Source organism: Glycine soja, chromosome 10 (genome assembly GCF_004193775.1).
Source record: "Glycine soja cultivar W05 chromosome 10, ASM419377v2, whole genome shotgun sequence".
Lineage (NCBI taxonomy): Eukaryota > Viridiplantae > Streptophyta > Magnoliopsida > Fabales > Fabaceae > Glycine > Glycine soja.
In genome coordinates, this window is record NC_041011.1 from 47,219,868 (window position 1) to 47,231,121 (window position 11,254).

The following is an 11,254-nucleotide window of genomic DNA, read 5'->3' on the forward strand; positions in this document are numbered from 1 at the left end:
TTTAAATAAAAAATGCTAATATCCATTCTAGTTAGAATCTATTAACATTCAATACAAAAATATTTGAAGTATAAAATTGTTGATTGTTTTGTTTTTTAAAATTTAATTCAATGATACTATCGTATTTTATGATTTAATTTTTTAAAAACTCTATCTCACATTTTTTTTTCATGTTTCTCTCATATATATAGAGAGATATTTGTTATTTTATTTTATAAGTTAAATAATAAAGCATAATAATGTTATTAAATTAAAATTTAAAAATAAAAGATTCAATAATTTTTTTAGTCTAGATATTTTTGGACTGAATGCTAATGTATATGAATATTAATATTTTTTAAATAATGATTAAAATATATTTTCATCCTTATAAATACTAAAATATTTATGACTTGTAATCAGATTTATAAGATTCGATTCTACATGTTAATAATTTAGTATATCACAGGTGAAGAATGTAACATTAACCCGTAAGATTGAATATTTCGAATTCAATTTTCTAAGATATCACACATCTATATTTTTTACCAGGACAAAAGAAACATACTTAAAATTTGACAATATTTTGATATTTATAACTTTAAATAATGTAATATTGTTTACTTGATTTTATTATCCAATATAAATATAAATTGTTTCTCCGTTGTTTGGTTTTGTTTTGGTCGGAAACAATGAATGAGAGGATTAGCGAAACGCAGCGTGAGAGGAACGACATCCCCAATCCAATTCAATTACTAGCTGCCTTTTTCTTTTCCTAAAATCTCGCCTTTTTCGCTTCCGTGTCCCTGCTCAGCGGCAAGGCAACTTCACTTTGGACCAAATTACCCTCCATCTCCCTTCAAATCACACCGAACCCTTCCCTTCCCTTTTTCCACTCAGATTCTCTCCCCCCACTCCACAGTCAACTCCATGTGCGCTTGAATGGATTTGGTGGAAGGCGTCGGAGAGAGTTCCTCGCCGCCGCGCGCCTTCAGCGGCTACAGCAACTACGACGTCCGCAACGATGTCTACAACCGCCTTCTTCAAACCGGCCACGACCAAGCCGTTTCCAACCCCGACTTCCGCGAACACTTGGAGGCTCACTTCAATCGCTTGCCACCGAGGTACTACTTTCTTTCACTCTCTTCTTCTTCTTCCTTTCTATTTTTTGGATTAGGCCTCACTTTCAATTATTTCTAGGAATGAAGTGTGTAATAATCTGTTGCTGCTTTTTGTTTGTTTGTTCCAGTTATGGACTCGATGTGAATATCGATAGAGCTGAAGATGTTCTGTTGCATCAATCCCTTCTTGCTTTGGCAAAGGACCCTCACAAGCGCCCTGTATACCATATACGCTTCCTTGAGGTACTATTCTTCCTTACTTTGCTGTTGCTAACTCCATTTCAACTAGCTTAGGATCATTCCGGATTCATTTTAATTAGATTCAATTCCCATCATTTCTGTTTATGTATTTCGATTTCGAATAGGATTTTTATGATTGGTCATGTTTGGATAAGCTTCTCGGTAAACACGTTATAGGAAAAGTGTTGGAGTGTAGGTGAAAGGTGAAGTCTCACGTTGAGTAGAAATGAGAAATTTGAACACCATATAAGTGATATAAGTGAGGAGAAGACCCATAAACCTGAGTCTTCTTAAGGTTTTGAGTTAAAGTGTGGTATCAGTTCGCTTGTATGGTGTGCTCGAGGTCTATGGGTGTAAATCTCCCCGGTGTTTATCCCGATGCACAACAAAAAGAATTCTATCATATTTCTTTCAGTTTTTCATGTCTATCAAATTTACTTCTTCTCTCGATTTGCTGGGCAGAATATTTCAACTAGAACAGATAGTGAAGATCAACAAATTTTAAGTACTCATTATAGCCCAGGATCATCTTCCCATGCAACAAATGGGGGAGCTGTATCACCTGGTAAAAGGTATGCTATCCAGCGAACAGTGAAATATACTATATATGTATGCACAAGCATTTTACAGGAAGGTTTCTGGTAACTGTTACTTAAAATATCAATTCTGTATCTTTGTAATTTATTATTTATTTATGCAATGTAATATAATTATATAATTTCCATCAGTAAGATGAGGGATATTGCAAATGAGTTTGAGCCTTGCTCGAAGCTTGAGGACCTAAATTTGGATGTTAGAAAGAACTCAAAGGAGACAGAGGAAAAATTTCTCTCTGACAATTTTTTCCAGAGGTACCACCTGAATAAAGTTACAATGCTGTTTCTTACTTTTCTTTTAGTTTTTGAAATAGCAGTGTGACAACTTTTGTTAAAACCGGTAGCCATGGCTGCAAATTTTTTCTCTTTGGAGAGCAGGAAAGTAGACTTCTATCTGTTGCCAAAATTTATGTTCCAAACATTTATTTTTATGAATGCGTGTATCTTTCCACATTTGAAATTGAAGTAGTACACTGTACACCACTTGCACGCCAAATGTTACCTGAATATCTTTTCTTGTGGTAAGTAAGTTAAACATTGCAATTTAAAATGCAGGCTTGAACATTCAAGTGTCCCCGTTCATGAAATAATATTTTCCACTGTTGACAAGCCAAAGCTGTTAAGCCAGGTATGTTTGAAGAGTTTATCTTATCTGTTGTTTTTTGTTAAAACTTATATCTGTTGTTCTTAAAATAATATATGTTGGAGGAAGTTGTCAAGAGAGGTTTCAGGCTAAGCAATTTGATTTTTAACTGTGCCAAATGGCATAATGTGATCCATGCAACTGACCTCACTTAGTAGGATAAGGCTTTGTTGTAAATTAATTGAAAGTTTGAAACTCCCAGAGATAATGAGCTAAAATTTTTCAATCTACTTAGGTCATGATATATAGGTTTATTTTCCTCAGTATCAACTTAATGAAACAAAAACTTTCCTCAAAATTAGAAGGTATTTAATAACTAGAGATTTATTAAGCAGTTTTGGAGTGTGTTGTCAACTTTTCATATGAAGCATAGATAAAGTGAAGCCAATAGAAGCTATATGAAAGACTATATGGAATATTGGATACCAATGTTATAATGCATAGTTTTGTTGTATCATTGTTTTCTGGATACTGACTAGTGATTTGTATTATTGTATATGTTATTCCTGTATTCATACATAATCCAAAAACATTATGTAAAAAATAGTTTGAGGGTGTAAACTGAATAACTGGAGTGGATTTTACGTAAGATCTTGAGAGTGGAAATCAGGGCATTCTCTTGTATGAAGTGTATATGTAGCTTCATTCTGTTGATATAATCAAGTGCGAGGTTCTAGTTTGTTAATGCCTGACAATATAATTGATGGATAGTGGATTGCTTTTTGACGGATATTATTTTCTTTTAGCTGTCCGCTTTGCTGTCTGATATTGGACTTAACATCCGTGAAGCTCATGTTTTCTCCACAACTGATGGCTATTCCCTTGACGTGTTTGTGGTGGATGGATGGCCAGTAGAGGTACACTGCTGCTTATTGTGATGCTATTTGCTTTCCCCCAAAGACCTCTGCAAAGTTGTATCTTTGAAAGCTGTCATTTCATTAATGTTAATTTTACAATGGCATTTGTGTTATTGGCATGTTGCAAACACTTCATAACTGTTAATTGATTATAATTTTGTACTTGGTGGTTGAACTCTACTACAATTATCTGAGCTTTGATTTGATGGCAGATTAGGTAAGATGACAATTATTGATACCCACAAAGGTTGTTGCAGCTGCATTTTTTTTATAAAGAAAATATTTTCTTATCACAGTTTTTAATTCAGACAAAAAATGGTCTATATCGGGAGTCAAGCTTGTAGGTTATTAAGATTAAGATTTAAGGGGCACTGTTATTATATTTCTCTTATGACAGGGATGTGTGCTGAGTCCAAATGTTGCTGACTTTGCAATCTTGTGCTCAGGAAACAGATGATTTGTATGATGCTATGGAAAAAGCTGTATCAAGAAGCGAGGTGCATTGTGTCCTTGACTTTGTATCTACACATTCATATGTTGGTTTTGTGTGAGATGGAATTATATCTCTGAAGAATGAATGAATAATTCTTGTATTTCCTGGAATGTAGTTTAGTAACGCGTACTTATAAGATTGTAATCAATATTCTTCCTTTCTCTAGGGATCATGGTCTCGTTCTTTAAAATCTCATTCAGCTGTGGAGAAAGCCTTAGCAACAGAAGGAAAATCAGGAGATTGGGAAATAGATAGGAAGTTGCTAAAGTTAGGAGAAAAAATAGCATCTGGATCCTCTGGAGATTTGTGAGTTGTGTTGTTTTACCATTAATTGTTTGTGTATTTCTTTTAACTTGATTTTCTTTCTCTTCCCTATCGTAATATATATCTTGTTTTTAATTTGCTTTATGATTCATACTCAGGTATCGTGGAGTTTATCTCGGTGAAGATGTTGCTGTTAAGGTTCTGAGATCGGAGCAATTGAATGATGCCTTAGAGGATGAGTTTGCTCAAGAAGTGGCAATTCTGAGGTCAGTACTTGGCTGTTTGGAGGTTAAGACCATACTGCATATCATAATATGTTTTTGCAATTAATCTTTCTTATGAATTCACTTTCTAAATGATTATCAAACATTTTTTCTTGTGTTGTACAGTTGAATTTGTTGAGCAATTATTATGTTCTCTTTTTCTTGAGGAATATATATTTAAATTGAAATATCAACTCTAGTACCAACTACCAAGTTTTAAGAAGTGGTTAAGCATGACAAAATTATCAGTCTCAGTAAATTGCTTAGTTGGCTTCATCCTTGCATCTGTTTACTTGGTTCTTGAGGGATTGGATGTCTGTATGCTAGAAACTTTTGACAAATGATGTCAGTTGTAGCATCCTTACAACTGCTTATTTCTCAATTGATGTTTTCTAAGCTGGGATTTCTCATCTACTAAGTTTTATCCTGCCATTGCTTTTGTTTATATTAATTACAGTCTTGCAAGGATTTGCTTATACATCTTTAGGACATAAATTTAAAGATAAAATGTATCACTCACTTTCTCATTTAGGTTCTGTCAATATGCTTTTTTCTTTCCTGAAAATCTTTTGACAATTTGACTTCTGCATTTCTGAATGCAGGCAGGTGCATCATAAAAATGTTGTTCGTTTCATTGGTGCATGTACAAAGTGTCCACATTTGTGCATAATAACAGGTATAAATCAATCCATTTGGTTCTGCAGATATATTGTCATATATTATCCTATTTAATGTGGAAACAATAAGCTATCCTTATTAAACGATGTTTTATGTTTCTAAAGATTATTACAATCTCATCCCTTAAGTTTGAGGTTCAAAACAAGAAAAATAGATACCATGTCCGCCTGGCCCTTTCTAATAGAACAATGATTGCTGAGGAAGAACTATTGGTAGGACTTTTTATTTATGAGTTAGTTTCACAATAATGTTTATCAGAATATTTTAGTCAATTATCAGAAAAAATGGTATGTGATGACAGTTAATTGACACAAGTAAAAAAATTATAAATAAAAAAAGAAATTCTAGAGAGCACCATGTGTGAAGTTCTATGAAACATTTGAACGCCATATATAAGGGGAATTGCTAAGTGCTAACCTCCACACATTCATGGGTAGATTAGCATTCTCCACATTTTTAGACTAAAAACTTTGCCAACCAAATTTTAAAAAGTGAATAATGATACCATTTTATTTGTTTTGAAATTCAATTAATATTTTAGCTTCTTTGTTACTACAAATTTCTTTCACCTATTTTCTCTCAATAGTTATTATTTGTTTGTATCATCTCTCCTTTGTCAGTATTACTATCTCATTTGTACCAGAAAGAAAAGGCTGAGGTTTAGTAAAATGGGAAAGATGTTAATTTGTGTGTGTATATATAAATGTATGTATGTATTGTGTACATACATAAATACATAATATGATTGAATATTATAAAAATTTAAAAATTAATTTATTTTGATTATTACTATCTCATTTTGAATATTAAGTTTGTATTGATATAAAGTTAAAACGTTGATAATTATAAATGCTTATTTTTACAGATTACTTTTCTATTATAATTCTGAATTAATTACAAATCATTTCTATACTTGTTCCGTTTTTAATATTGGGCAGTATGCATTTTAGTCAAAACTATTCTTTAGTTGTAAACAATATTTTCTCTTATTAAATAAATAAATTGTGCTTTGTTTAATGTAGTCATTATCAATTGTCAATTCATTATTTATTAAATACATGGAGTTTTTTGCAATTTTAAATATTTATATTTCTTGTACTATATACTTGCTTATGCATCCAAAGCTTGTGGTCTGGACTTATTTAGCTTAAAGTGCAGTAGTTGTTTTTGCAAGACCGTCAATGTTAGACTTGTTTTCTTAAACACAAAAATGGTTTGATCAGATATACAATTAGTCCTATACTGGTGTGTGTAACTATCTTGTAGGAGTTACGAATTGGATCTTTACAAGTTTAAGTGTTTTCTGTCTTAAATGTCTAGTGCCTTTTGGTTCTAAGTAGTATGGTTTTTCTTCTGATCACTTGACCTTGTGCTAATATGTTCATCATTTAGTACTTTTCAGGGGATTTATTAGCTCAAAACAATGGTCATCGCAACATTTTCAATGTGACTATGCAAATCAATGTTACGGGACTTAGAAGGTTTCTAAATGTCATGCAAATTGTTCCTCCATTGTTGTAATTATGGGATTGTGGATCCCATGTCTAAGGCAATCTTCCTCTATAGCTGTTTTATGATATCAAGAAAAGTTGTTTGAAAATCAAGTTAAAAAACATCCATTTCACCAATTCATGTCATTAGATATTAATATCTTGTGGATAAAATGTTCCTTAATGTTTGGGTGTCAAGCTTAGGATTATTTTCCTATGTGCCTGTGTCACTGCAAATGTATTATCCATTGTTTGTTGATTCTGGACTAGTTCACTTCATTGCTATTGTTCATCTACTCTAGTGAACTCAACCTACTAAATGATTTGGGATTTAAATTCCTCCTAATGATGTTGGATGCAAAACTAAATTAGTTAAATAAACTTGCTACATCAATCTCTATTTCCCTCCTTTTGAAAGATTGCCTAACTGAATCTACTCAGTCTCATGATGCACCATTATGCTGATGGTGTTATATGTCATCATTCATTTTTCCAACTTGTGATGCTTCTTCTAGACCTTGTGTCTTCAAGTATTTGGAAGAATGCTTTAGTTCAAATAATTAAATTCATATAATCTTGGGAACACGTAAATTGATTACTTAAAAGCTGGTCTCCTCTCCTGTTTATTGTTCAACTTGTCTTTTCTTTTGAATTTATTCTATCAAAATATTTTTTAAAGTTTGTGCTCTTCTTTGCAGAGTATATGCCCGGAGGAAGTCTGTACGATTACGTGCACAAAAATCATAATGTCTTGGAGCTGTCTCAATTACTAAAATTTGCAATTGATGTCTGCAAGGGTATGGAGTATTTGCATCAAAGCAATATAATTCACAGAGATCTGAAGACGGCTAATTTGCTGATGGATACACACAATGTAAGAATTTATTGAAAGTTTGAAACTACTAATTTTCTACTCTACAACATCACCCATACTAAAATGGGTGTTACCTTGTATGGAAGCATCATTAATGAACCAGATATTTGCTATTATCTTTGTTTGTGTGTATTTTTAACCAATAAATTCATTTCAGTTGTAATTGTGTGACAAATTATCCACAGGTTTTCTGAATAATTCACTGAAGTATGAATGTATGATAAATAATAAAACTTTTATAATAAACTGTAATACAAAGGTTTAATTGACATTATGATTCACCCAATGCTCATGACAAATAGCATACGTTGAAAATGTGATATGAAAGTAGCAAATGCTAAAACTTTCAGAAACAATGGATAATGGTTTATTTTTTTTCAATGAACTGTTGTTGCCACTGCTGGATCTTTTAAATTTTCTTGATGTGACTGACAATAACATTTATTTTGTTTTGGAGTTGCATTTTAAAATTTTTTTATCATTAAGTTTTTAATATTTTTTCCTTTTCCAATTATTGTTATCCAATTAGGTTGTTAAAGTCGCAGATTTTGGAGTTGCTCGGTTCCTAAATCAAGGGGGAGTGATGACAGCAGAAACTGGGACATATAGATGGATGGCACCAGAGGTTCGTTACTTGAAAAGAAAAAGACAAAATATACTGTTGTGCTTTTTTATATTTTCATATCAATGTTAATGTCTAAGTAATAGATTTTGTAAAGCTAAGGGTGCTGGGCTATTAATAATTAATATTGGTATGTTTACCTATCTGTTACCTTTTTTATTAAGCTTTTGTTGTTTATTATAAGAAGAGATTTTATTAGGGGGAAGAGGAGGTCCCAAAGAATGAAAAAAATAAACATTTAAGAAAATTCATTTATTAATATAAAAGAGCTCTCTAATTTCTCTGAAAATATGTTAATGAGATTCCCTGGATCAAAGAAACCTTGCCATGTGGTCAGCACTCAGCACCAAAGTGAGAACATAAACACAATCCTATCTAATAATAATAAATAATAAATATATACACGTATATCTCCTTGGTGTCCAGAATACACGTATATCTCCTTGGTGTCCAGAATACACGTATATCTCCTTGGTGTCCAGAATACACGTATATCTCCTTGCTCAAAACTCTCCCACCCTGGGTTCAGCAACAGGCCAAAATCCTTATTCCTAACAAAGTGTCATCTGGGTTCAGCAATTTCTGAATTAGCCAAGTAGGAGAAAATATGATGCTGTTTTACTAGCCATCTTTAACAATTTCAGCTTTAATCATAATGCCCATGATAGTCATTTTACTTTCTCTTCGTTTTTGTTAAATTGAGTATATTATTCTTTTTTTTTTTTAAAGTTCAAAGAAGTCCATTATGAAAAGAGAAAGAGGTTTAAAATCGACACATTGATTCCTTTTTTGCTTATATGATTTTTGGTGAACTGTATGCATCAAAAAGTGCATGTACGGCTCTAAAGGAAAAAAATCAAATCCTAATCAATCGACTTTATCGAGAAAGATTACTTTTTTTAGGTCAAGAGGTTGATAGTGAAATATTGAATCAACTAATTAGTCTTATGGTATATCTTAGTATAGAAGAAGAGAATAAAGATTTGTATCTGTTTATAAATTCTCCAGGGGGTGGGTAATACCTCATTTTACTTTCTCTCCGTTTTTGTTCTGCCTAAACCTAAGATAGAACGAAAAGAAACAGGCAGAAGAAATGAACATTCGAAATCTCTTTTGTATGGATTTCTCACCAGCACTAGGCGTAATTGCCATGTGTTATTTTTATTTTGTTCAGGTTTTACTTTAAGTATCTTACTGTTAATGGATTTTTTCACAAGGTTATAAATCATCAGCCCTATGATCAGAAAGCAGACGTATTCAGTTTTTCCATCGTACTGTGGGAATTAGTGACGGCAAAGGTAAATAGCTCGAAATGGATTATAATATTGTATTCTCTTATCATATTCCTTTACCGTTCCTTGAACTGTATGATTTTTTATATATCAAGGGAATTGTTGTAAAAATATTTATATTTTTTCATCTTGTATTTCAGGTACCATATGACACCATGACTCCACTACAAGCTGCCTTGGGTGTGAGACAGGTTTGCTATTTATTTATCATTATGATTTAAATGTTAAGGCATACATAAATTATTGCTCTATTTGACAATTGACAGTTAACTTTTGTTTGTAGCTTCAATATGTCTGACAAATAAAACTTGGGTATAGGATTTTTTTTTCAACAGAAATAATCATGCTACCTCAGTGAATGAATGCATGCTTATGAGAGCATATTTGCAGTAAAGGTTTAGTTTGAAGTGTTGGACCTATATTCATGTTATGGGAGTGTGTAAGTTGAAGTTCATAACTAGGATCGATCACTTTGTATCTGACTCAGCTGTAATGCTGTACATCCTTCAGGGTCTGCGGCCAGAACTTCCGAAGAATGGGCACCCTAAATTATTAGAGTTGATGCAAAGATGTTGGGAAGCAATTCCAAGCCACCGTCCATCCTTTAATGAGATAACTGCTGAACTTGAAAATCTTTTGCAAGAAATGGAGGTAAATTATATTATTATTTATTAAAAATTAGGACAAATTGCATTCATACTCCCTAAACATAAGTGACATTGCACCCAATATCCTTCCCTTTTCCATACAGGGACTTTAATTAACAAATTAGGATAGGCTTATGTTAATAGAAAGAGACATTGTTATATCAAGTAATTGTGGAAAGTTTGCGTTGGGTCAAAAGAGGGAGAGACATCTGGTGCAATTTCACTTTAGTTTAAATAATTTTCCCTAATAATTATTTTATCCTTTTTGTTTTTTTGGTAAACATTTAATTTAGATGGCCTGATTATAGTTTATTATGTGCAAATTGCAGAAAGATTCAGAAGCGAATGGTGCTTGACATTTTCAGCACAAACTAATATATTCCAGTTATTTTACACGGTGGGATGGATCTGACTTTTTTTTCCCTTCCTCTGGCAGCTGTAGAGTTTTTTTCACGTTCCCTTGTGGCACCGAGGGAGAAAGGAGTTCACAGAAATCGTGACCAATACAAAGTGAGAAAATGTAAAGAGGCATACTAATGTTATAGCTGACTATACTTAAAATATATATCCCAGGATCACGTCAAACTTCTCCGAAATTATTTTGATTCGAGGAATGCGTTCCACGTGGCTATTGATGTGTTCTGGTAGCCAAAAAGAAACATAGTTGACGTAAAATCAATGAAGTGTATAGTGAGGGTAATGCTGTTGAGCTTTAATGTTTCATTTTTTTTCTTGGGGTCAAGTATTGAGAATTTTATGTTTTGCACTGTAAATTAATGACAGGCATGGACCGATGAGACCAGGTATCTAAACTATTTTAATGCAAAGTGTTACCTTTGCCTTATTATTCATATACATGTTCTCATAATTAGGTGAATTTTATGTGAGATTCATCAAAAAGTCTTGTTAATAATTGTTTTATTGGAAATTTAATTTAGAAATCATGCAAGAGGTATGTTTTTTTTACATATTTTTTCCTTTAGATTTCAAACAACCTTCACTACAAAAGGACTGAGATTTACATCTTACATAGATTTCACCCAATAAAAATAGTTATGCTGATAGTTGATGCCAATTGTTTAACTTATGTTGGAGTTAAATTTTTCTGTTTATTGAAAAGATGACCAGTAAAAAGATCATCGATGGCTTGAGGCGCATAACCCCACACGTAGGTATGATTGTTAGTTGTTACAAC

The 11,254-nt window shown here is 32.5% G+C and overlaps 1 protein-coding gene across 3 annotated transcripts; it reads left to right on the top strand.

Annotated features, from left to right (window-relative positions):
• Positions 1-665: 665 nt before the first annotated feature.
• Positions 666-10,910, top strand: LOC114371883 (serine/threonine-protein kinase STY46-like). Of its 3 annotated transcripts, XM_028329187.1 has the most exons (17): positions 666-1,103; positions 1,229-1,343; positions 1,803-1,912; positions 2,069-2,191; positions 2,492-2,564; positions 3,326-3,436; positions 3,883-3,933; positions 4,096-4,235; positions 4,352-4,459; positions 5,059-5,132; positions 7,323-7,498; positions 8,028-8,123; positions 9,338-9,418; positions 9,553-9,603; positions 9,923-10,063; positions 10,389-10,407; positions 10,496-10,910. In XM_028329187.1, exons 1-17 carry the CDS (start codon positions 922-924, stop codon positions 10,594-10,596), a joined length of 1,752 nt encoding a protein of 583 aa, XP_028184988.1. In that variant the 5' UTR covers positions 666-921; the 3' UTR covers positions 10,597-10,910. The 3 variants fall into 3 exon arrangements, with proteins under 3 accessions (XP_028184988.1, XP_028184989.1, XP_028184990.1); XM_028329188.1 differs by lacking the exon at positions 10,389-10,407; XM_028329189.1 differs by lacking the exon at positions 2,069-2,191 and having other exon boundaries at positions 10,496-10,609.
• The last annotated feature ends 344 nt before the right edge of the window (positions 10,911-11,254 follow it).

What these genes read in the sequence shown, in the direction of transcription:
- LOC114371883 (XM_028329187.1), top strand. Translation starts at nt 922, where the DNA reads ATGGATTTGGTGGAAGGCGTCGGAGAGAGTTCCTCGCCGCCGCGCGCC. An exon ending in ACCATATACGCTTCCTTGAG is followed by an intron (nt 1,344 to 1,802) that starts GTACTATTCTTC and finishes TTTGCTGGGCAG; the next exon opens with AATATTTCAACTAGAACAGA. An exon ending in TGGATGGATGGCCAGTAGAG is followed by an intron (nt 3,437 to 3,882) that starts GTACACTGCTGC and finishes TCTTGTGCTCAG; the next exon opens with GAAACAGATGATTTGTATGA.